Here is a 25,381-nt window from a genome sequence, read left to right as displayed (position 1 = left end):
TAATTGCCAACTGAGCCAACTTATTTATGACAGATTCTATAAACAAATCCACGTTCATCCTCAATTTTCACGGTATGGATTGATATATTGAGAGCAACAAGGTTTTGACGTTCTGTGATAAAGTCAAAGACTATGGTACATGCAGGAATGAAAGAAATGGACGTGAGACTCAGAGACGCTGCAACCATTTTATTCAACGTGTGAAAAAAGGTATACAGTAGAATCTTGAAGAGGATTCTGTTGTCATTAGAGGTCCATTAGGCGTCGGATGGATCCGACCCTGGGGCTCATGCCTCCCCAGTCGTTGTACCTCCTGTACTCTCCGGGCCTCAGGTAGTACTGCCTGCCCCTGTAGTTGGGCTGCTCGTACATCAGCCAGTGGCCGTCCATCACGTTGCAGGACTGGCAGTCGGACATCTGGAAACGATCCATGACGTTGGGACAGTCGTCTGTCAGCTCCATCATCTGGCCAGCCATATCAGAACGGTCGTACATCCTCATTCTGTAGGAGCCACGATGCTGTGGAGACGTCAGAGACACCACCGTAACTTTAGATAACCAGGTGTCCAAAAACATTTCCCTGACCAGTATCTCAATAGCAGATTCACAGGGAAACCCTGCCATTTGCTAATATTAATTGAAGATCTCTATTCATACTGATTATGCTGACTTTGAGCCCACATTGTGTGATCATATCAGGCGCTTACCATGGGGATCATTCGGCAAGACCTGATGCAGTCAGTCATGCCCATCATGCGCTGGTAGTCAGAGTACTCTCCCCTCTTCAGGAAGTGCTGCTGTCCCATATAGTTAGCACGATCATACACCATGAACATGCCGCTCTCCACCCTGATTGAGTGACAGCGGTTGAAGTAAGAGTGCAGGTCGGCACAGTCACTCATGCACTCATGGTGACGGCCACCAAAGTTCCTGTCCTCATAGAAGATAATCTAAGGAGACAAAAAGCAGATGCTATGGTTCACATGATTCCCAGAAGTTCAGGTGGAATTCCTTTTTGGTCCTTCAGGAAAAGATTCAACCCCAATAAAAGTGTATCCATGCTAGGAAGTGTATGGGAATGCACATTAAAAACATATACCTTGCCCATGTTAGCTGATGGTTGAGTCACCTGCTGTGGTTTAACGCCATGCTCAGTGACATTCCTTATATGTGTTTGAGTTGTGGAAAGGTGTGATGGATGCCTTTGTCATTCAAATTAGCAAATGTTTTGAGTCAGCAGAAAGGTCACAAGTTCCATGTTCTTTGCAGTCCTCGCTGTGACATTGTAAATAATGTGACAGAACCTTCAAGTGAAGCACAATGCAACCTAATTTCATGAACACAAATATATTTACGTTTGACAGTTTTAATCTTCGCAATCATTTTGTTTAATGTTTGTTCTAATGTTCTAATATTTACTTTATTGTTATTGGTTTAATTGAGTATGCAGATATTGCATAGTGTGCCTAATTATTAATAATTATTTTAACTTCTTTCTGTTGTGAGATTAGCTTTCACATTGCAATATTGTAAAACCTCTCCTTAAATCTTCGTTAACAAGATGATTTTTGAATTTTTAGAATTGCTCTTGCCACTATACTCAACTTCCCTTCCTTTGACTGACAGTGACAGGAACCAACACAATTTGTGTTTACATGGAAGGGGAACTACTAGTCATGACATGGGATCTGTTTTCATTCTCACAGGTTTCCTCCCTGGACAATAAGCCTTTTCTTCTGTCCAATGATGCATTGTTTGTCAAATCTTTCTGGTTGGGATCTCTGCCAACGAGGCATGTTTCCACTGTGTGACCATGATCGACCCAAAGGTTTGACAACATGTACGTGTCAAGTGAACTTGGTGCAATACAACCTGGTGCAATAGAACCAGACTAGAACGATCCCTAGATAAACTTAGCTTGGCTATCTGAGAACCTGGAAAAGTTTTGTGAAAAAAAAACAACTACACTAATACCTATTTTTTACATTCTAATTGCTAACCCAGAGGCAGAAAATGAAGTACCAACAGCAGGAACCATTTGGGGTGTGAATTTATTGACTAGACAGTCGAGAGAATTTGGTTCCTAAAAGTCAGTGATCCTGCGGAAAGAACCGGTGGTGGCGCAGGTGGCTCCCCAGTCGCTGAACTTCCTGTACTCCCCAGGCCTCATGAAGTACTGGCGCCCTCTGTAGCTGGGGTGCTCATACATGGTCCAGTAGCCCTCCATCACATTGCAGGAGTAGATGTCACGGCTGCGGAAACGATCTTGGACAGAGTCGCAGTCCTCGTTAAACTCCATCATTTGGCCCTGGAAGTCGGGGCGCTCGTAGATTTTCATGCGGTAGGGTCCTCCACTCGTCTGCTGGGACAGTGGTGCAGATAACAGATAAACTGAGGCCATATGCACACTGACAATGCATAGGAATCAGAGAAGTCTACAGTTCACAAAAACAGTTGAGGCCATATGACTACTCAGATGGGATAATATTTGAGAAGTATGTGGCTTTGCTTTATGTTTTTCAGACAGATGCAGTTCTTGAACTTTGGTCTCATAACTGGGTCTGTTGTTTGACCCTAAAACTCCTAAACTGTTCTAACCACTGAATCCAAGAGCTCAGTGGACAGCGATAGATCAAAATGATATTGTCGTGCACACTGTTTGTCTAACAAAGGCCTTCAGAGACAAAAGACAGAAGCAACGGGTCCACAAATCCACAAAGTGCCCGAACAAAAATTCAACATACAAGCCTCTCACCTCCCTACTACTCACATAAGAGAAATTACGGCAGGAGCGAATGTTGTCATTGTATCCCATCCAGCGCTGGTAGTCTGGGTACTCTCCCCTGGTCAGGACATACTGGTAGCCAGTGTAGTTGGGCCTCTCATACAGCACCCAGCAGCCTCCATCCACCCTGATGGAGTTACAGCGGCTGAAGTGGGGGTGCATGTCGGGGCAGTCCGTGTCGCACTCATAGGAGCGACCCTGGAAGTTTTTATCCTCATAGAAAGTGATCTGAAATCAGTGTCGAAGTAAGAAGGGGGTCAATGTCACGCCATCTTGCCTTTCCTTGTAAGGAGTTTGAATAGGTTGAGTCAAATCAAGTTATCCATTTTCAACTCCAATTTGTACAGTATTGCATATTTCTAAGGGTTTCTAAACCTAACAAACGGACAGCTTTCCAAAAACATTATCAAGCATTCATACATTATAAAATAAGGCATATTTACAAGTACTGCCCAATTTCTCTCAGCCTTACCTTACTCATTCTGTGCTTAGAGTTGGGGCAGTTTTCCTCAATGTAATATCCGTGACAGAGAACTGTGCCTGTTTTATAAACCTCAGTAAAAGGTTGATGGATCGGACGTTTTGTTATTTTAATGAGGAGGGATTTGGTGCTTTTGCGATGCTGCCAAGGTCTTGATCCCGTCCATACAGATAAAACCCCTGATTCATCAATGCAAACATCCAAGCCCCGCATTTTATTCACTCACGTGTCTTCATACTGTAGCCTACGTTGTCTACAAAAAACTTTTATCTAGTAATCCACAATTACTGGATAATACATGAACACATGTTTACTCTTTGGAATGCTTTAGGTCATCACAATGTCAATCATTCGGGTAAAAAAACACAACTGCATATTAGAATTTAATACCCTGATCAAATTATGGAGTGGGAAGGGAGGTGGTAGGACAGTCCTTTAATTAATGGTGTGTCTTAACAATATCAGCTGTCAGTTTCAGTAGACTGGGTATTGAATGTGAGTAAGATAAACATCTGCAGAAGTATATCCTGTTCCCAATCAGCACATGATGAAGACACCTTTAAAAATCCAATAGACCGATGAGCTTGATTAGATCAATTGATTTGTCAATAAAAGCTGTTACTGACACCGCCAGGTTAAAACTTTGAGTGAAAAGAACACATTTTGTAAGCAAAAGCCTCTACTGTGTTACTGGTTGCTAGTCAGTTTGTGGTTAAAACTGTTGCCTGTCTATCTGTTTGTGGGCCCGTCTCCTATCCCACATGACATCAGGAAGCGCTGTGCGTAGTGACATCCGGATTCCAGGCGAGATGGTCATGGCGGAGGGTACAGCTGTTCTGAGGAGGAACCGACCAGGGACTAAGACAAAAGTATTGTATTTCTTAACATTCTAACGTGAAATAAGATGCTGGTACATGTTTTAAAGGTGTAGTATACTTCGGTATGCTAAAGTTACATTATTGTGGCTAACTAACAATCTGGCTAGCTAGCTATTACGCTTGTTGTCTCGCAAGCATCCAGCACTGTGACTGCTCTTGGCTACAACTAGAACTAGCTAGTTGTGTTAAACTAGCTACCAGCTAGTTAGCGACACAGCTAACATTGTCCAGCTAACTCGTTGACTGGCTCATTATTTCTAGCCTGATGGTTTTGTTATGCATTTAAACTAGTATACACAATGTGGTTCATTCGGTGGCTAATGTCGACTACGTACAGTACTTTGCTAATATGTTATTGTAGTTAGCTGTAGCTTAACTATGTTAGCAAAGTAGCTAGCCAGGCTGAAATTGTCACTGACATTGACAGCTGATCCGTCAGATACCAACAATGTCATCTAGCTAACTCAGATTTAACAGTAACCGTTCAGGCAAACTGAATTGTCGATGGCTAGTTTTCTAGCTTATCATGCAGGAGTTAGTGAAAGTTTAAGAAGTAGGCTACATTTACAACGGGCTAATAAAGGAAGGCTAACAGAATAGCCTCTGGTTTTGTAACGTCTACAGGATTTCTACAATTGGCCAGATGAGTCATTCGAGGAGATGGACAGCACTCTGGCTGTGCAGCAGGTGAGATTTTAAGCAAATAGGCAGCTATTAAAGTTAGAAGTGACTGTATTCCTAAGTCAGTTGTTGAAGGGGTCAATTATAGAACACAAGTCGGCATTGTGTTGTGGTTGGGCCTACCAATTTCAGATTGTGGGTCGCTATCATTCAAGCTGCAATTGCCTTGCAAGCGATTCTCGTCTTTTCGGTCTACAAAGGCAATTTCTTGCTTCTCCTCAGTACATTCAACAAAACATCAGGACAGACTGCTCCAACATTGAGAAAATTCTGGACCCCCCCGAGGGTCAGGATGAGGGCGTCTGGAAGTATGAACATCTCAGGTGACTGGTTAACTGACGTATTCTACTCTGGAACAGACACTGTGTACAAGGGTGTTAGGATGAATTTGAACTTGATTATCAATTGGTACATTTGTGTCAGTACACCAGCTTTTAGAGCATTGAACAATTTGTAACCACCCTCATTTCTTGTCAAATCTTCTGTGTTTCAGGCAGTTTTGTCTTGAACTGAATGGACTTGCTGTAAAGTTGCAGGTATACTATGACATCATGCTATTTGATTATCTTCATCTTCTTTGTTTTTCTACCTCTTCGAAGCGCGAACTTGCTTTTGTCAAACGCACACCTAAATCTCAAACTGGGGCTCATTGGGGATATGCTGAACACCATTTGCAACCAGTTCTCTTGCTATTCCAAAGGGAGAATGCCATCCAGATACCTGCACCCAGATGACCGCCACAGAGCAGTGGATCTTTCTCTGTGCTGCCCACAAGACTCCCAAAGAGGTGGGTACCCCCTCTGTCTCATCACAGGCTGGGCCTTCTGGGAGCAAGTGTGAACCCTTGCAATGTTTTCTTGACATTTCAGTGTCCTGCCATCGACTACACCCGACACACACTAGATGGGGCAGCCTGCCTCCTGAACAGCAACAAGTACTTCCCCAGCAGGTACAGATGATGTCTGCTCCATTCCCATAGCCCCACACTTTACACACAGCTCACTTATCTGAGCAATCGACGTTACGTCCTAATATACCTCCTTGATAACGACTGTAATTGTCTCCTCATCTTATTGTCGAGCACTTAATCAGCCTTGATTGTTACTAATTGTGCCATGGAAATCCATGTGACGTGACTCACTGTATTTTGGCTTGGTGCAGGGTGAGCATCAAAGAATCTTCTGTTGCCAAGCTGGGCTCAGTTTGCAGACGGATCTACAGGATATTCTCCCATGCCTACTTTCACCATCGCCAAATCTTTGACAAGTATGAGGTGAATAGCCGGATCATTTTCTGTTTCATTTCATACTTATCCTGTTTTGCTAACAACCCATATTATGTAAACCTTGCTACTTTCACTTGGGACTACATGTATCTCAACCAGTATATGCATCAATTAAACACATCTATGGGAAACAGTCCATAAAGTATTGAGTGCCTGTGACATTGGAAGGTGTTTTCCCCCCCTGTGCAGAACGAGACGTTCCTGTGCCATCGCTTCACACGCTTTGTGATGAAGTACAACCTGATGTCTAAGGACAACCTCATAGTGCCCATCATGGAAGAGGAGGTCCAGAACGAGGCGGAGGGAGAGAGCGAAGCCTGAACACCAGCTGCATCATGCCAAACCTACAAGGACACACACACACACACACACACACACACAGACCCTGTCCATACACAATTGTACATTATCACAGACCCAAGAGAAAACAAGCACACTAAAATCACATGCTAGTGTTAGTACAAAACTGTCATTGCTGTAATAACTGAGACGTAACATCTCAATCTAACCTGAATGTTTCAGATATAGCAGTGTTGTGGTGAAACGTTACATTCATTGTATTCCCTTGGTTGACTGTGGGATTGTGTCTTTACCTAACAACAGACTAACCTTGCCTTTCTGCTTGTTTCTTTCTTCTTAACTTCATATTCATTGTATTCTAGAATCTTTGTCAAAATCTCGGGTTGTGAGAAGTCACAGCCAAGGCAGATGAATGCCACAACCAAATGTTACAGACCGTGAAATCATGATCTTTTCCAGGTCAAGATGACAACGACACGTTGTATCTGTTTGAATGATGGGTCCCATTACAGCTACTGTCCCACTTACTCATTAAATCATTTAAGAGATACTAAAGAGTGGAGGTGTTGAAGCTCCGGGTTCCCTCATCTGACACTGCTTAAGGCTTGTTTGCTCACTGGACTAAAGATTCTGCACCTATTCTTTAAGAAAAGCCTTTTTCCAGGTTATTGGTTATATGGGGGGACGACTATTTTCATACGTCATTCAGAAAATCTGTTGATTCTATTCCTTTTGTTTTAAGAGTAATTTATTGTTTGAATTATGTGAGTAAATAATGATTGACAACTGCGTGGTGCTGTCTTAGATTTTTAAAAGCAATAGTTGGTCTTGTTCAATTTCTTCATCCCATGTTGAATTATGAACTATTGTTACTCAAACAACAAAGGCAATGTAACTCCTTTTTTGTCATTTTGTCCCTGGTGGATATCTATTCACATTTTATAAATTAAAATGTCAGATATATTTACAATCATGCATTTTTTGGTATGTTAAGATTTACACTCGTCAAATAATTTTGAGTGTAGGCTACAGTACAGATGCTGATTCAAAATCTAACTTTATTTCTCTGAACAAATTACCCCTTCCCTTTAGAAACACAAAGTTATAGTCTCACATTGAGTAAGCAAGTAAATAATTAGCAGAGGATACATGTAATGGGACATTGTGCTGGAGAGAACTATGTACCAAACATGACATTCTTTAAAGATGCTAATTTGACCCTGAGTTTTGTTCATAACACTGCTTAAGGTCTCAGTGCTTTTAAATGTAACTGGCATTACAATAACTGAACATAATGCAACATGCATATTCCTAGAAAAAAGACAGTATTTTGATACTGTTAAAGCATCCTGAGCAGACAGAACAGTAGCACAGTAAAACATCTCAAACACAAACTATTACACAATAAAATCTTCATATTTGCTAACAAATATTCTATTTCTGTTATATGACACATGCTAAACTGTTTCACACAAAGTTCCATGGTAGCTGTCATTGGCAATCTTCAGTATAAAAATTACTTGTTAAAACAATTAGTGTTTTAGCAACATTCACTACCATCATCATTTACTGCAACTGCAAAATAGTGTTCTGTTTCTGAAAATGAATGGCTATGTCCTAGTTGTTCCGATTGCAATTTAAAAGTATTTATTATAAAGGGGACATCATGAATTAAGTGAGGCATGGTAGACACATAATATGAAACCTAAAACCTCATTGTGGGGAGCAACCTCATTGAATAAATGACCAGGAGCACCAAAGATACTTTTGACATATGACAAGAAATAATAACAATGGGTATAGCGTTGACTTTTTTCCCAGTTATTGACTTAAGGTAATACATTAATTATTAATAGCTAATTAAGTGTAAAACCTGTAAAATATGAAGAAAATCAATTCCCAGAAAAGCTTATATATATTCACATGTATAAAGTATGTTAGGTCATTGAGAATGTTTTAAGATAACTGGAATATACATACCCAATAATCCCTCACACATTCATTCTTTCTGCTTTTCAAGAAAGATTGGCAACCAAAAATAAGAGGGAAAAGGCTGTGGCCATCTATCCTAACAATTAAAACAAAAGTTTAAGATGTCCATTTCACATGAGTTAAATTCTGAGCTTTTTGATGACCAAATACCATTAATAAAACTCAAATTCAGAAGACAGAGCACTCTATTCTCTTGTCTTTAATTAGGGGGGCAATGCAGACTGTTATGCACTCAAAAAGATAATAGTATGTCATCACTGCTGAAGGCACAAATACAACTGCCAATATTAAGTCATATTAATTTGAAAAAACTGGAATTTCTAGTCAGGAAGTGTTTTTCAGTGTTTTACCAACTGTAAACCAATTACTGACTGAAGTTTATTAAGGTGCTCAGGATATACTCAGATTGCCATTAGTTCCGAGAGAAATCAATGTAGAACTGTATTGATTTTCATACAGGTGTGGGAAGAGATATCAGACCCTAATGCTAATGTCTTCAGAGGTTAAGATTACAAAGAGAGCAAAGACCACAAAAAACCATAGCCCCACTAGGAACACTCGACCTGAGATCAAAGTTGATGACTTCACACCCCGTCAGTTTCAGTTTGGCCACAGAACAGTCCAAGGCTGTATGCTCCTGTAGTGTTTTGTAGGTGGAAAGACTATGTTCAGTCATCTGACACAAAGGTCCATAACATTCTTGCTTCATTGATGGTCAGCATAATGGGCAGAGTAGAGTACTGCTAGATAATTATTAAATTAACGTCTTCAGAGCATTTAGTTGTTTTGAGAGTAACAGTAATATAATGTGGATGTTAGTGGCAGGATTGGGATTGCTGGAGGATGGATGGATGGATGGAGAAGGCTGTTGAGTGGAGAGAGAAGTGGGCTGTTGTCCCCCCCCCCCCCAAGGAGACACTATCAGAGGTGTAGGTGTGGGCGGAGTCTACTTGAGAGGCTCAGAGACGGGCTGGGGGGCAGGGTCTGTGATGTCTGGGCGGTAGTCCTTGTGCAGGTAGGCGTAGTGCGGGCTGCGGCCGTACCTGGGCTTCAGGCTGACCGCGGGCCCCCCCGCAAGGCATGGAACTTCTGCTCCTGGCGGAGGAACGGCTCAGTTAGTCATCTGAAAATGATCGCAAAACTCTCTGTGATTACGTTAAATGAACGTCCGAAAGACAGCAATTTTCTTTTCCCATACATGAGACGATCCTCGGCCGTACCTTTCCAGGGTCTTGCTGCATGATGATCGGGGCCAGTCCCCCAGGGCTCTGGGCATACATCTGATGGTAGGGAGACTGACCCATGTGATCCATGTACTGCTGCAAACACAAAGCTCCTTAAGTAGGCCACATATGACATTGTGCTAACACAGCTTATTTTTTTTTTTTCCACAGAGCTTTGCCACTGTGTTTTTGCGGGCCTCGGCAGATTGACGAGGAGCAGATGTGTCTCTGTACCTCTGGGACGGAGGCCTCCAGGAGAGGCAAGGCAGCCTGGACACAGCCCCCGTCTGCAGAGGGCTCTATGGGCTGATAGAGGAGCTCGGAGGGCTGCATGTACATCACCGGGCTGGAAGGGACCGGAGACTGAAACACACACACACCCAAACTGTTACAGAACGCACCCTGAACTCCCGTCTACCTTCATTGTCTGCTGCTGCCCATCCATGGTTTACCTGAGGGATATTCCACTGCAGGTGGCCGGGGGGGACACACTGGGTGGGGGCCTGATGCACGACACAGACATGGACAAGCGGTTCAGTGCAAGCAGTAGGCTGTGCGTGAGGCTTCACGACAATGTCCATTTGATTTGTATTATAGGAGCTATAACATATAAGGAGGCCTTGATGCGTGGCCTCATGGAGTTCTCATGGAGCTCGATTCAGACCTGGTAATGGTGGTAGGCTGCTTGTTGGTAGACTGGTTGAGGCGGGTGGGTCAGCATCACAGGAGAGCCCGACACTGACCGAGAGTGAGACTAAAGAGATCGTCAAAATGAATTATGAAGACCCACACCCACATACACGGCACACACCCACCCTCAGATTAGGACTTACAGGCCAGTGTGAAGCCAGGGGCTTGATATCTGGGCTGTGGAAGTAAGCCACTCCGTTGTGGTAGGTGTAGGGGTAGCCTGTGGGGGTGGTGAGGTACATGGTGCCACACTGAGCAGGCACGGCCATGGCAGGGTTGGGGCCGGACACAGAGAAACTGTTGGCTGGGCAGAGGGGAGAGGAAACCATCATCATCATCATCCGTTATTCTCCCCTCCATCCTATACCAGTCAGTTTAACACGTGCAAATATTCAGCAATATTTTTGAATGAAATAATTACAGCAACAGCAAAAACACAACATGATTCTACTCATGTAGTGAGTGAAACAAGTGACGTAAAACAAGTTTCTTCCTCTCACGTACAGTGCACCACCACTTGCTGCTTTCGGATGGCCTGGCCAATGTTGAGCCTCTTGTCCCTGAAGCTGAACCGATCTGCCTGAGGAACAGCAGTGTCAGACTTAGGCACAGCAGGACTCCACCTCAAGATCAATGTTTTTTTTCTGGCAGTCTATACTTACTTCATGAAGGACTTTCTGTGCATCATCTTGTGTCTCAAAGGTAACAAATCCGTATCTATAGGATGGGCATTTAGCTGATGTTTAGCCAACACAACGTAGGGTGGGACATTTGAACCAACAATGTCTTGAATTTCAGTTATACACTCTTCAATGAGTTATACATCTCCTCAAATAGATGGAAATAACCCTCCTTGGGCCTACTTTACTGTAAAACCTTTTTGACCAGTTAAATATAAATCAAAATGACAAATTAACCTTATCATCCAGCCATTTGAGCTTGACCACAGCAGTTCAATTACCCTATTTATCATAATTGGAAACTCATTCCAATCAAACTCACCCTTTTGATACCCCAGCACGGTCAGTCACAATCTTCACCTCTTTAACTGCTCCATGCTGGGAGAAGAACCGCCTCAGGTCATTCTCATTTGTCTACACACACACACACACACACACAAACACATTAGTCATTTTGTAGCAATGGAAAAAAGTGGATCAATAGACAAAAAAGGACACCAAACAAGATGAGAACTCACCTTGAAGTCAATGCCTCCTACAAAAATTCGATTAGGGATAATGGTTCCAAAACGTGGGGCATGGTGAGACTTGGTAGTGTTGCTGGGCTCAGCAGACTCAGGATCAGGGGAGGGAGACGGAGTGCTGGTCTGTGTCTGTCACATTTAAACAAAGACGGTGGTCATGGGGAGAAATGGACAACATCTAATCTCTACCTCGACACGCAGTCAAAAGTAGTAGAACAAACTTCTTTAACTTACTATATTATAATATATACAAATATTACATACAACAACATTTATATTTCGAAACAGCACTTCTTCTTTTTTTCACTTGAAAGGCACACCTCTTCCAAAGGAAAACATTTATCTTTGTATACTTTATTGTAAAATGATTTTTAAGTCCAGTTGATGACCTCTGGGACATGCAAACTCTAGGAAACGAAAATTAGCTAGCAAAGTACATAATAACTAGTTAGCTAGCAACTCATCACTGGTTAACTTAAACCCTAGTTGGGTTAATCGCAAATGGCCAACATCGATTTTTTTTTACTCAGATGACAATTTGTTGAAACAGAACTTATTTATTCTTTCAGACCAGGACGATTTCTTGGGAACCAGACAAAACAGCAAGCTCATGTTTTGGTCTGGCAATGTCAGGCAACAGAACTTCAAAGGCACACCTGCTATTAAAAAAAATACCTATCTGTAGAGCTAGGTAGGAGAACATTGTGTCACAAAATTTCATAGTGAGAACACTTAATGGAATTTTGTCAAGGAAAACTCTCGGAATCTAAAACTTGTAAAATTCGCTAGCTAACTACTTTCAGATACTTAGTTACCGTTAACTCCGGTTAGGAAACTGGTTAACACCATTGTGATCATGTACATCAAAAATCGCCAGCTACTTAACAGCTAGCTTAGCTATCACTAAGTAGCTTGTCAGTTAGCTAACCTGTTATTTATGCTTTAGCTAGCCTAGCTACTTTACTATGAATCAATATATTAACAACCAGCATGAGTATTCACAAGTCAACAGCTTACTTTAATTTGCTAAAGCCAAATTGTCTATTAAGCAGCAAAAATAAATAGCTTGCACTAGCTTTCTAGTTAGCGTCATAGACTGATCAGAATCATTGAAATGGAAGATCACTTACGGCTACTTCGCTCTCCATCGCTGAAGCCAAGGCTTGATCAGTCTTTATAAATGCGGTTAATTAAGTAATTACGTTTTATCTAAGTAGGTAGAGGCTAACGATATAAAACAAAACATACAATTTTAATGGGGTGCTAATTTGCTCATCCCCCGTCTCCTGTATCTCACCACTCCACCGCCGTTGTAGGTTTTATGAAGTTGAACTTCTAAACTCGCTCACTCGTCTCCTTTGGCTAACAATGCAGCACCCCCCTAAAATATCACAGGTGTAAACGCTCAAAATATAAATGTACAAATAGCCTCATGTTTAGTGTGTCTTTTTTGTAAACTTTTATTTTATATTACCTTCATATTAACAGTCCCCGTAAAAAAAAAAAACTATTATTATTAATATTTAAACGCGGTAGAGTATGCCGAGAGCCAGTATGCCCTATCTTCAGGAAATTGAAAATGGCACCTTCCAATTCTGACTGAAGGCGGGAGAAAAACAAATTATGTCACCAGAGGCCTTTACTGTCATTAATGATTACTTTTCATGTGTTGATACCCATTTTTCTTTATTTTTTTCTTTTGAAATGTGTCTCAATGGTAGCAGCATTAACATAATTGTATCCAGATGGCGTCAGAAACAGAAGACCGCATGTCAGTTTGTGTATTCATGCCGTGTAATGTTAGGTTTTCTGTGATATGTTGAACGACGGTGATATTAATTAAGTCTCTTTGACAAAATTATGGAGGCTGGTGATGGCTGGTGGGTCTCATCAATGACAACATCCGGAGGACGTCTTCATCAAAACTGGTTTTATTCCTAGTTAAAACTACGCCTAGACATTTACGAGAGAACAAAATCAAAATAACTTTTCGACAATAAAAACGGAATAAATTGGTCGCTGGTGCCCTTTCTTATGCAATGCTCAATAATACCCACACGGTGGCGATATTTCTTCATTCGCTCGTTGTTGTCCATATTCAGCAACGTTGCAACAGATGCATCCAATAATCATTGTCACACACGTTAGGTTTCCTAATAGTACATCTGACTTCCACAGTTTAAAGGGACAACACATAACATCTGCACGGATCACACTAATTAATCATACGCCTTCTTAATTTAGATGAAACTATTTAGAGTTTCAGACCGTTTGATGGAACCATCCAAACCAAACAGCTCAAAAATAGAATGTCTGTTTAGCAAAGGTATCTGTGTACCTGACTTTGGCTACGCATAGCGTAAAGCAGAGACAAATCTGGTGATTGCGACTGTAGCTTAGTAGAAAAGTCTAAACGAATACCCTCTCATCCTGACTAAAGTTTGACCACTGATCAGTGTGTAAAGAGGTGTGACTGGTCATCTTGTCTATGCCTGCAGAGCAATGGGTTCTGTGAGGGGGACATAATGCATGTAAAAATGCATAACCATTTGGCCTTGTTATTGGGATGAGGGACAGGGTTGCTCATTCACTTACATTTTTTTTGCCGTGTTAAAAAGAGGGAGTGTTTTGCCAGTGTAAATATAGGCAGACAGTGCTCATGTGAGCAAGATCCTGGAAAGGACATTATGAAACGCAAGTGACTTCAGCCCACCTGATGTTAAACACAATTATTACCCCTGGTCACAGTTGGGTTTGTTCTATTTTCTGAGGAAAAGGTTCTAGTTCGTAGTGTTCTTCGTCTTCCTGCCCTGTATTATGAAATATTAACCACTGTGAAAATGGCAGAACAGGGGCTTCTTAAACTTTAACAGCAAGCTACACTGACTTGTATTATATACTCATCCTTGTCGCACTGTTCATTTATGGCCAGTCAGTAGATCTGGTGTGAGACCTTTCAGAAGGTAGTTGGCTGGGTGGACGTTTAGCTGCACAGGTAGCAGCTGACTCATTAGCAACGGGGTACAATCAGGTGTTGCAGTCAGAGCACTTTGTTAATAAAGCCCCAGAAAAGTCCAAGATGTCTCCATTGCCTGACATAAGTCATCGCTGCAAAATCAGGATCTTTAAAGAGCCACTTTGACTTTGATTATAGGCGTCTTGGAGCTATAATTTCTCTCTGATTGAAGACAGATCACTCTTTAAATGAAATTCTTTAAATTGCATCTTATTATTCCCTCTCTTAACCACAACAAAGAGATGGCATGCAAGTGTTTCCAACAGTGACCAAAGTTGCACATTCACTACTATTACCTGTACTGTATTAACACCTCAGAAGGGGGGCTGACTGATGGAAAAGTTTGAGTTCCAAACTCAAACCATAGTATACATTTAGACTGGCTCAGACAGTTATGCACATGATGGCTGATGTTTTCAGTATCCAGTAGTATTTGCATAATGCTGTTGTCGTGAAAAATATTCTGTCTTCAACCAATTCTCAAAGTTTGAAACAGCACTGAAACTCAACAAGGTCTGATGCAGAGTGTTAGGGTTCGGGTATAGAATAGAATTCAGAGTGAAAGAGATTCCAACAAACTGAGTGTGTTACCGGGAGCAGACTGGAATTTTTCTCCGGATATTCCTCTTCAGTTCTGTGATTTTGCTATTGGTACATTATAGTTGGTCACAGATGCATTTATGCATTCGCACCCACTTGGTCAATTGTCATAGAATTCCCACTTTCTGGGTATCCCACTTTCTGGGTCTACGTTTGGCCTTGAAATCAAGCTGTACTGGGCTGCTGAGAGTAGGGTCATAAATCTGTTTCATGCTATCTGGGCTTTGTAGTCCATGATATCTGGGCCTTGTAGTTTTCTATGAAAGAAGCATATGCACACTCTTCTCTCGCCCTCAGCCCCTAAATATCCAGATTTGCACTTTGGGCTTAGTATCTTTTACATATCAGTGGCAATACTAATCAGTCAACAGCTTTGCATCTGGTTTTCAGTAATATAGCATATACAAGTAAAAAAGGTGATTAAGAGGCTTATTTTCAATTATATAATCCATGATCATTCTCCATCTTCATAATTACAACAACGTGATGTCTTTTCCACAATACTATGGATCAGATGTGTAATGAGCAGCATTTGGGTTTTCACCCAAGTGTGTTAAAGACCATTTTTTTTCTGTATTTTTTTTATTACATTTGATCACTTTTCGTATGCCCTTATCATAATCATAATTTTCACAATCTTCCATCTTCAACCCTAACCGATAATCTCCCCCTTCCTCACATTACACACACACAAAAACACACCTACACAAACTTGTTCATGTAGCACTTAAAGTACTGTTCCTCCTCCCTACTGTTAACTGCTGAAAGGCTCATGAAATGAGGCCTATAATGACTCCTCCTCTCTGGTTCAGTCTTCATTATTTTAACCCTTCATTTCCCTATTGTCTGTATAGTGGGGGGCTCACCACTGGAGGTACCATCACTTGTTCATTGCCACACTTAGTAAATTGGTCTCTGAATTTGCCTACGAACTCCGGCTGTGCTAAATGAGCTGAGTGCGCTTGATAATTACAGCAATCTACCAGCCCTCCCATTTATTTCACACTAAGACAGTTTTTAGATAAAACTGTGATCTACTTTACTTAGTCAGAAAAATCACGTCTGGAAACAAAAGAAAAGAAAGTCAATCAAAAGAGCTGGATGAAACCTCCTCTGTATCTGTACTTTAATGCACAAGTCTGTAAAAGTCTTTAAGTGTGTACAGGACTAAAACCTTACCTATTTTCTTTTGTTTAAAATTTGCATCATAGCACACTCACTCCCGCCTGAAAAACTGTATCTACCTTATGTAAAGGTGTTCAACACACTTTCAGAATTGTTCTTTCTCATGGCTGTCACTTGATCATTTCCATGGCGAGTCATTTCCCCAAACTAAAGTACACTACAGTGTACTCTACACTAATTTGACTTTTTGTTTATCTTAAATGACAGACTTTTCAATACTGGTAATATGAGGAGGTCTGTGTGTGTGTGTTTGCGTGCGAAGGGTGGAGGGGGTGACCAGATGCCCTTACCCAGATGATCTATGGCACTCTGCAGTCTGCGAGGGTGTATTTCAGACCCACTTCTTCCAGACAGTCTCCAGTGGCTGGCAATGCATGTCTGGCTTGTGTGCACCAGGCCACCCGGCCAATCAATTAAACCAAGACACAAACACAAACAGTAATTAATTACTGTCACTGTCACCTAGGTGTCTGGCTTATGTGAAACCACTGGTTGGTGTTATGTAGATACTGAACAATACTAAGGAGTAACACAAAGTATTGGTATAAGGGGAACTTTGTGTTTTTATATTGCTTAAATGTTGTATTTTGCTTGTATTTGATAGGCTTTTGCGTTGACAGTTGCTTGTATCCTGAAGTGTTTGGTTTTATTGTTATGTGCAGGAGTCGTGCATGAACCCAACACATGCACACACCCTCTTGTCTACTTTGCTGGATTGCACAGTTAGACTTTCTTCTTGAGAGGTTTTGGATCCTTCTCCCCTGATGGAACCTTGTACCACAAAGCCTCCCACACAGCCCATACAAAGAGGAGCAGAGATACGTGCCTTAAATACAGGGATTAACTGGAGGATAATTGACATGTAGAGAGACAGAGAGTGATTGGGAGGGCCAGGAGACAAGCTGATGTGTAATTGCACGACTCTCTAACCCTAAGATCCGAGCTTAACGAAACTCCTGGTGGCATTTTGTGATTGGCCATTCAAGATTCTCGTTTGTCAAAATGGTAGCATCTGATGACAGCAAAATTGCGAAGATTGAGCAAAAGAAAATGACTGTCGATACAATGAAGCCTTCAGCGTGCCGGGGGTTGTCCTTGAATTGGTCAGATATTTGTTTTTCAGTCCTTGGTTATGCCCGGAGATTCAAAAACTTTTCCTTTTCAAATGTGAAGCCACCACCTGTCAAACGCTAAGCAGGCACATTCATGAGGTAGAAAAAGCAGTTGAAAAGAAATAAGATACTTCCACTTGAAAGTATCTCCTTCTATCCTTATATTATATTCTACTCATCTGGAATATTGAAAAAGATCACTTCTGGGTCAAAAGTGTGTGTCCAGTTCTTAGGGGGAATACAAATGTTTCTCTCCACTCAGACAGTTGAGAGAGACATAGATTGCTGGGAAATAAACCATAAGAGAGTGGTTCATCTCCAACTATGTAATTACTTTACAAATCTCTGATTTCCCTCCTTCATCTGCACTCTGTTTTTAGACGGGACATTCCTTTGGAAAATAAAATAAGCTCCTTCAGAAAGTACAATACCAGAAATGAGGGGTTTGGATCAAAATTTGCAGAGGCGTGGTTGGGTCGACTGGCCGCTACTGTGTTACCGTGTGGTTAAGTTCCTCTTGTTTTCCCTCTTCATCTGGATGTAAGGACTATGAAAAGGTGCCCGTTCAACCATGCAAAAAAGTCATGATATGTCGAATCATTAAACAGTCTATTAAACTCTATGTTCTTGATAAGATACTTTACTACCATGTTCACAAAGTTCAGAAGAAGAAACCTTTATTGATCATGTGATCAACACACGTGTGCTGGGAGCGGCCAAACCAACACACCCACACACATTAACTAACAGACACACTCACAAACACACACACACACACACACGAACACACACACACATTCAGACCCACATGCTGGAGTGTCTTCAGATGAACCATCCCTCTGTGCTCTCTCCCATCCTGTTATCCTTCCTCAGAGGGCAGCCAGGAACAGGGATCGGTCCCATCGAGGCGACCGGGAGCCAAGTCCAAGCGCTCACCCCTTCAAAATGTGTTTTTTACATGGAAACCCATGTTAGTACTGGGATAACATGCAAACTCTTCACAAAAAGTTCCAGGAGATAGTCCACCTTAGCGCCAAATAGTGCCGCAAGTAGATATCAAACCCAGGGCCTTCTTGCTACAAGGCATTGTGCCACCGTACCAATATAGGTTTACCACCCTCCCTAAATGTCTAATCTCTCTCCTTGACAAACACACACACACAAACACACATAAGTGCATCTAGATAAAGACATCTCGTTTAACCCCTACTGACAGAGCGTCTGGGAGAGCTCAGGTGACCATCACTGTAGACCACCCTCCTCACGCTACACAATGTTTACATTACACTGACAGACTTTTATTGGTTAATACAATCAGACCAGCCCAACGTAGGCCAGTCAAGACTAACAATTCCTGATATGTGTGTGTGTGTGTGTGTGTGTGAGAGAGAGTATCCATACATGCAAGGACATGCGTGAGTGTGTGTGCATGGAGTGTTTAGGCTATCGGAGAACCATATTTAATGAGGAGTTTCCTATTGATAGTGGCTCAGTATGCTCTGAATACTAAGGAAATAAAGAACACATGTCCTTCTATCTTCTCTTCCCTGTCCACCTTCCCATGATTACACCCCAGCCTTGAAGACTTTCTGTCAGATGATCGTGCATAGCTTATCAGTGTGTGAATTCATGCTTTCCTGCGTGTGTGTAGTCAGTCTGTCCGACACGGAACCAAACAGAGCAAATGCTCCAACCTCAAGATGCAATTCCCTCATCACCCAATAGAGTGCAGTGGAGTCTGGCTGAAACGGTGGCCCCTGCGGGCCCTAGGAGTTTAAACATTGTTTGACCGCCTGAGGCCAAAAAGCATGGGTGCTCTTTACCAGAGCCACAAGGAGAAAGTTGAAGACTTTTGCACATCCCTTTGTACACAGCGTAAGTGTGAGCGTTGATATCTGTTGGAGACAGAGCTCAGTTGAAGCACGGGAATGAGAGGATGGCAGAGAAGTGCTGAGCTCACTGAGCTAGTCCTCAGGACACAGGCCAGAGGAGGGCTGGGAGGCCTCTGTCAACACCCCTGCCTACTGCCCCCAAGCTCTCTGCCAGGGTCAGCCCGGGTGCTTATACTGGGGGTAGTGTGTGTGAAGAACAGGGCTGGCACCAAGGGACTGGTGCTGGAAGAGGGGGAAGAACTGGGGCTAGGGTACATACTCTGTGATAGGTCAGAGGTGGGGAGAGTATGTGTGTGTGTGTGTGTGTGTGTGTGTGTGTATGCGCATGTGTGCGCGTGTGTGCACTGGTGGGCAGGTCTTGGTCTAAGCTGCTGGCTCAGTGTTCCAGAATGCCTGCCTTCTCTGCCCTGCTCACCACAGCTCTCGCTGCATTAAAGCTAAATGACCTCACTAAACATGCAGCAAGACAGCAAACAAGAGCCGGGCATGTCGAGAATGGCACTTTATACTGCGGCGAAAGCCACACACAGCATTACTGCTTGGTTAGGCTGTTACATGGGTGATAGTCTTTGTACTTTAGATCACATAAAAAGCAAACTGCCATCCCTCTGATCCATGTAAGAGGAGGCTGAAAGTGTTGTCTGAGGTCAATTCAGTGGTTGGTTTCATTTGATTGCTTATAAATGACAGGGAGGGTTGAGATCCTTCTCGCATGACTGGGCTGTAGCACGAAATATGAAAGATGGCCGTAAAGCTGAGAGTGATTACCCTGAAGGACAAGCTCATTAGGATGAACATACTTCGAGAGGTCAGTAGGGTTCTTTCCCCCTCCAACCACATAGTGTGTTAGCTTGAATGCCCTCACCCTGACTGAGAAGTGATCCCCAGCCACTGCAGATGGCCACACCCACACGATGGATCTCCACCCAGAAATCCCTCCTCTGATCCAGATAAGCTGGTGCACACAAGGTCACTGTCACCTGGAAATATTTATCAAAAGGCTTCACTGAGAGCTGAGTTTGTTTATTTATACATGTTTACTGTATATATCTGTCCATGTGGTCAAGTGTTGTTTCTATGTGTAGTTTATGGCACACATACACTATTTGTTGTAAAAAGAAATATAGTACCGGCCTTGACATGAAAATAACCTGTTGTAAAACCATAAACTGTATTATTGAAGAATTTGTTCCCATAAACTTTTTATTCTCTTCTGGATTTCCCTCCCTCTGCTAGAAGCCTTTCCTCTGATTGTCATGTTCCCATCTGAAGGGTGACAGCTCAGCGAGCGCTCTCCCCTGGACGGAAAAAGAGAGGATGAGAGAGTGTAAAGGCAGGTTTTTTTATGGACATACCCTTGTGTGCGTGGTGTGGCTGAGGTCCTGGTCGCTGTGAACATGCCAACATTCCCTCTGTGGGCCCAAGGCCACAGACGCCTGCGTGGGCCTGCCTCCTTTGTCTCCCACCCTGTTTGTTTGCTCTTTTGTGAAAATATTTAGCCAGAAGGATGTTTGATTGCACCATGCAGCAGCAACACCCATTTATTTCTGTAAAAGTAGACATATATTTAGGGTTTATGCTACGGCGGCTATATTTATCGGGCGCTCAGAGCCACCGTCAGAGTCAGAGAAGTGAAGTTTAACAGCCTTGATCATGGGCTAGGGAGACACATTCCTGATCACCCATAATTCCCTGTTCCATCCAGGGAGAGAAAGGGATGGAGAGAGAGGAAGCGAGAAAAAAATAGAGATTGAGAGAGCGAGAGAGGAGGGAGAGAGAGAGAGAGAGAGAGAGAGAGAGAGAGAGAGAGAGAGAGAGAGAGAGAGAGAGAGAGAGAGAGAGAGAAAGAGAGAGAGAGAAGAAATAAGGGGTCTGTTGGTCTCTTATTTACCTGTCATTTTGTACATTGGGCTCGTGAATAATGCATAGTCTTCATTGTAAGGGGAAATGCGATGAACAGGCAGACTGAGAGAATGAGGTAAAAATCTAGTGATTTGTTATAAATTGGCTCTTAGTCGCGCTCGATCCAGGATCATGAATTATTTGGTATCATAACACTAATGTTGCATTAGCTGCACGCCTGGATGCACCTGCACATTCATACTCTGTTGTTTACTCCCCCATCGCCTGTTGTTCTCTCCTCTCCTGGTGATCTCTGCTGAGAATGTGCGGTGAATATAGGTCATTTAATAGTGTGTGTCTTTGTTTGTTTGTGAGTGTGCGAGTGTGTGTGTTTGTGTGTGCGTGCATGGGGGGAGGGGGCCAGTGTGTGTGTGTGTGTGTGTGTGTGGGTCACTAGATGCAGCTATAGGTGTCCCAGCAGCATTGACACACACACATACGCAGCAGGGGCTGTGCAACGCACTGCTATTAATACAGCCTGGGCCACTTTAATATTTCATTTAGCTGATGGACTGCATCTGGGGTGCTCTGCGAGGCAAACATCATCGTACATACAAGGGACTGAGTGACTTAATTGGAATTAGAGCTGAAAATTGTATTAAGCCCAACATTATAGCGAACCCGTTGCCTTTTTAAAGTGCTCTGTTCTGTTGTCTATCTGGGTTGCTTTCACAGTCTTTGAGAAGCGCTGTATTTTCATTTAGGATTAGACAACCATCCTCTCAAACAACCCCCCACTTTAAAAGAGAGCTCCAAGAAACAGCCAATTCCGCACTTCACCTTGCTTCAGACAGATTTGTGTTGAGTGCACTGTAGGCCTCCATCCCCTGACAGTGACAAGACAACAGACACAAACAAAGAAACAAAGTAGCATTCGACGGGCAGGCACGCAAACAAGCTGTCCTGGACCATGACCCCCCCCCCCCCACACACACACACACACACACGCAAAAACACACACACGCCCAGCTGTCTGCCACGGTGAAGTCTTTGTTTTATTAATCACTGATGAGGCTTGTGCACCTCACTGTCTATGAGGTAAACAGCCTACAGTTAGGTGACATGCTTTTGCACTTTGAGTGTTGTTTCCTTCCCTCTTGTATCAGCATGTGTATCTCTGTGTGTGTGTGTGTGTGTGCGTGTTGGTGTCCGTGTGTACACAAGCGTGTACGTGTGCGATTGAGCTGTCGCAGAGTTCAGTCGACAGGCCGCCAAACAGCATTGTTTTAGAGATCGTGTGCGACTGTTCGCGGTGAACTTCCCAATTCTGGTGTCGATTTACAAATAAACTGTGACCTCGGAGATGAATTCACGACGTCCCTCTTCCTTTGCTTCTTTTTATATTCTAGTTGTTTCTTTCTTCCTTCCTTCCTTCCGTTCCCTCTCTCTGGCCGTCGTTGGTGAGTGGCGTGGTAGCCTGGGCTGTGCTGAGAGGCAGGGGAACAGGTTCTCAGTGTGGCTGCGCCGGCTCGACGCATCTGTAACGGTGAGGTCGCGTCATTAGGCAGTTGTGAGCTCTTCTGCATGACTGGGCAACTGGTCCGCTGGGGAACCCAGAGGAGGGACAAAGAGTTGCCAGCCAACGGGTCGGTGTGTTTCATTATTTATTCATGTGCTGTATATCTTTGAGTCGCAGACATACCTGTACTCTTCTCCAGTCGTATCCTTCGGTGCACCGTGGTAAGTGGTTGAATCGTGCAGTCCAGTGGCATGTAGGCATGTGTGTGCGCGGGTGTGTGTCTTCACGCTTGTGCAAATGGGTGTGTGTGTGTGGGGAGCTTGGCAGTGTGAGGAGGGGTTAATGATGTGGTTGAGTGCTACCAGGTTGTGATTAGCCCGGCATCTGCTCTCATCACACTCCATGATGTGTCTGGCCGAGGTGGCCACACGCACTCGCATCTCAAGGAATCCACAGGCCTACTCATGAAAGCACACCTCTGGACCTCAGCAAGGACCTCGTGCGACTCTCAGAGAGGTAACCATGAATCATGAACTAACCAGTATTGGACGCCTCAGCCCTGAGGCCAGAGACGACTGATCATCGTCCAACCAGTGCAAAGTCACACGGGTTAAAATGCAAATTAGTTGAATACTCTACTTTTATCTTGTGTCACTGTAAAATATCTGATGATGGGAATGTCGATCCACATTTATTGCAGGTTCAACGTTTAACCAGCAGTCAATTGACTCTGTCAATATGTTTCAATGTTTTATTGTGGCAGGCTGATGTCTTATTTTATTGCTAGTTGTTAATCATTCGGGTGTATCATCCTTGTCACCTGTTTCACCTCATAGGACCCCAAATCTTGACATCGGTCCCTCTCTAAGGATGAAACTGGATGGAGTTGCATGGAAAAGGGATTTTGTCTTTGTACACTTTTATTTGATGGAACATACTGTATGACATTCTGAAAGTATCATCAGCCTCAACAGTGTGTGTGCCTGTGTGTTTGTGTCTCTGTGGTGTGTGTGTTTAAAGAGGCATTTATGGCATAGGATTAACCTGACAGGACATTGAGGTCCAAAGTGCGTCTTTATTTGTACGTCCCTTATGTATGTACTGATCCAGCCCCTGCTTTAGCCTAATTACAGCACGTAGCACACAACTAAACTGTATGTGACATCATTTTCAGCAAGCCCCATCCCTCCCAAAATACAAACACACACACACACACACACACACACACAGAGCACTCACCCCTACTACCTACATATTACATCTGGTTAAGTTGTAGTTGTCCTTGCTATCTCCTCCTTTTCTCTCCTCTTTCCTCCCTCGTTCCCTCGCTCCCTAGCTGTGTTTGTGCAGACCAGATGCCAGTGTTGGGTAAGTTGCCTCTGGAGGCTCCCAGAAGCATATTGGTGTATAATTAATGAAATTACTGGCGTTATCTGTTGTGAAGATTCAAGCTCTGATGCAAGGCAGCCCGGGAAGATAGACGAGGACAACTCCGAAGAAAGATGCACTGAGAAAATAGAAAGAAAGAAAGAGTAAAGAAAAAAAGAAAGAGAAAGACAGAATGTCCGCTGTAATGAATCACGGAAAATGCCAAACCAGAAGGTGTTTGTCAAAATGTGACTGGGAATGCAGGGGTCCCTCCACAGTGCCCGGTCTCCCATGGCAATACTGCAACCTTTTTATTCGTTTGGTGGAAATAATGCCAAAATAAATTAATAAATAGGAATCGCGAAGCGGGGTTGGCACGGGGCCAAATCCAGCTCCCTGGACGGTGGGCTCATTACGCCGGCCTGCCCTGCCCATGTGCACTAACCTCATTTCACACACTACCTAGCCCCCCCCCCCCTTAACTAATCCAGTTAGAGCTCATCTCCAACAGCAGGACTAATAGAATAATGCCCTCCATACCCTGGCCTCCACCTGGGCTTCCTCCCTGCCTCAGTGTTTGTCTGTGGGTATACGGGTTCACATACATACAGTCTGTACTCATCACTCTCATGTAAATCTCAGAGGATGGGGCCTGTGCGTGTATGAAGTAGGAAAGCCGTATGTTCGTTCTTGTGTGTTTGGCGAATGCTTGTCCGATACATGGGTTCTAGTTTTGGTGCCCCTGTTAGTGTGGTTCAGGACGGTTGAACGTTGTAATGATTATGTAAATACGTATGGCCTCTGTAATCACATTTTAGCGTTGCTGATGAGATTAGCTGACAGATAGCGTGTGGAGGCCCACTGCTAAAGGCTGCAGCACCATGGGAGGCCAGGGCAGACCCCCACCCTGGTCTTTGAGGTCAGAGATTCCGAAAAGAAGAACAAGTCGAAGCGTCCCGCCCCGCCCATGCAGTGTTGAACCAAGCCCCGCCCCCCCGTACTCAAGTTCCAGAGTACTACCACGCTTGCCTCCTGCCTGAGAGGTTGAGAAACGGAGACAGGAGAGGGGGTTAAACCGCATAAATATCTGGTGGACACAGAATATCTATTAAAAAAAAAAGCAAAGCAGTCCCTCCCTCCCCCGTGTGCCTCGGCCAAGTCTCCCATCGCACGCCGCTCTGAGACTCACCTCAGCCCAACTCTCACTAATACTCTGAGGCAGGAGGCTGGCAGTTAGAATTTCATCTCACCAATGCATCTTGTTTCTTTCAAGGCTCCACTGTTTTGACGTTTTGTTCGATTAAATTATAAACAAGCAGCGGCCCTGG

General features: G+C 43.3%; 4 protein-coding genes across 10 annotated transcripts; 1 reads left to right on the top strand and 3 right to left on the bottom strand.

Annotated features, from left to right (window-relative positions):
• Nucleotides 1-246: 246 nt before the first annotated feature.
• On the bottom strand, nucleotides 247-1,108 carry LOC146261007 (gamma-crystallin M2-like). The gene is made up of 3 exons (XM_084668224.1): nucleotides 1,100-1,108; nucleotides 708-950; nucleotides 247-519 (listed from the first exon to the last, which is right to left on the bottom strand). The coding sequence occupies exons 1-3, from the start codon at nucleotides 1,106-1,108 to the stop codon at nucleotides 247-249; spliced, it is 525 nt and encodes a 174-aa protein (XP_084524350.1).
• Nucleotides 1,109-2,083: 975 nt separating this feature from the next.
• Nucleotides 2,084-4,011, bottom strand: LOC146261006 (gamma-crystallin M2-like). 3 transcript variants are annotated; one of them, XM_084668213.1, is made up of 4 exons: nucleotides 3,258-4,011; nucleotides 2,771-3,013; nucleotides 2,470-2,471; nucleotides 2,084-2,354 (listed from the first exon to the last, which is right to left on the bottom strand). In XM_084668213.1, the coding sequence occupies exons 1-4, from the start codon at nucleotides 3,477-3,479 to the stop codon at nucleotides 2,084-2,086; spliced, it is 738 nt and encodes a 245-aa protein (XP_084524339.1). In that variant the 5' UTR covers nucleotides 3,480-4,011. The 3 variants fall into 3 exon arrangements, with proteins under 3 accessions (XP_084524339.1, XP_084524338.1, XP_084524340.1); XM_084668212.1 differs by lacking the exon at nucleotides 2,470-2,471 and having other exon boundaries at nucleotides 2,084-2,359; XM_084668214.1 differs by lacking the exons at nucleotides 2,470-2,471; nucleotides 3,258-4,011 and having other exon boundaries at nucleotides 2,084-2,349; nucleotides 2,764-3,007.
• A 1-nt stretch (nucleotide 4,012) lies between these two features.
• On the top strand, nucleotides 4,013-7,196 carry LOC146261005 (MOB-like protein phocein). Its single transcript, XM_084668210.1, has 8 exons — nucleotides 4,013-4,135; nucleotides 4,769-4,831; nucleotides 5,048-5,148; nucleotides 5,319-5,361; nucleotides 5,526-5,612; nucleotides 5,695-5,774; nucleotides 5,987-6,098; nucleotides 6,300-7,196. Exons 1-8 carry the CDS (start codon nucleotides 4,028-4,030, stop codon nucleotides 6,429-6,431), a joined length of 726 nt encoding a protein of 241 aa, XP_084524336.1. The 5' UTR covers nucleotides 4,013-4,027; the 3' UTR covers nucleotides 6,432-7,196.
• A 425-nt stretch (nucleotides 7,197-7,621) lies between these two features.
• On the bottom strand, nucleotides 7,622-13,098 carry LOC146261004 (protein boule-like). 5 transcript variants are annotated; one of them, XM_084668206.1, is made up of 12 exons: nucleotides 12,994-13,098; nucleotides 12,650-12,900; nucleotides 11,514-11,648; nucleotides 11,318-11,409; nucleotides 10,978-11,032; nucleotides 10,820-10,895; nucleotides 10,459-10,619; nucleotides 10,290-10,379; nucleotides 10,078-10,128; nucleotides 9,860-9,988; nucleotides 9,623-9,721; nucleotides 7,622-9,497 (listed from the first exon to the last, which is right to left on the bottom strand). In XM_084668206.1, exons 2-12 carry the CDS (start codon nucleotides 12,665-12,667, stop codon nucleotides 9,453-9,455), a joined length of 951 nt encoding a protein of 316 aa, XP_084524332.1. In that variant the 5' UTR covers nucleotides 12,668-12,900; nucleotides 12,994-13,098; the 3' UTR covers nucleotides 7,622-9,452. The 5 variants fall into 5 exon arrangements, with proteins under 5 accessions (XP_084524332.1, XP_084524334.1, XP_084524331.1 ...); XM_084668208.1 differs by having other exon boundaries at nucleotides 7,622-9,525; nucleotides 12,650-13,079; XM_084668205.1 differs by having other exon boundaries at nucleotides 12,650-13,079.
• Nucleotides 13,099-25,381: the final 12,283 nt, after the last annotated feature.

This window comes from Hypomesus nipponensis, chromosome 12 (genome assembly GCF_054491055.1).
Source record: "Hypomesus nipponensis isolate SF chromosome 12, ASM5449105v1, whole genome shotgun sequence".
In the NCBI taxonomy this organism is placed as follows: Eukaryota; Metazoa; Chordata; class Actinopteri; order Osmeriformes; family Osmeridae; genus Hypomesus; species Hypomesus nipponensis.
Note: the sequence above shows the minus strand (reverse complement) of the source record. Positions and strands in the feature narration are given on the sequence as shown.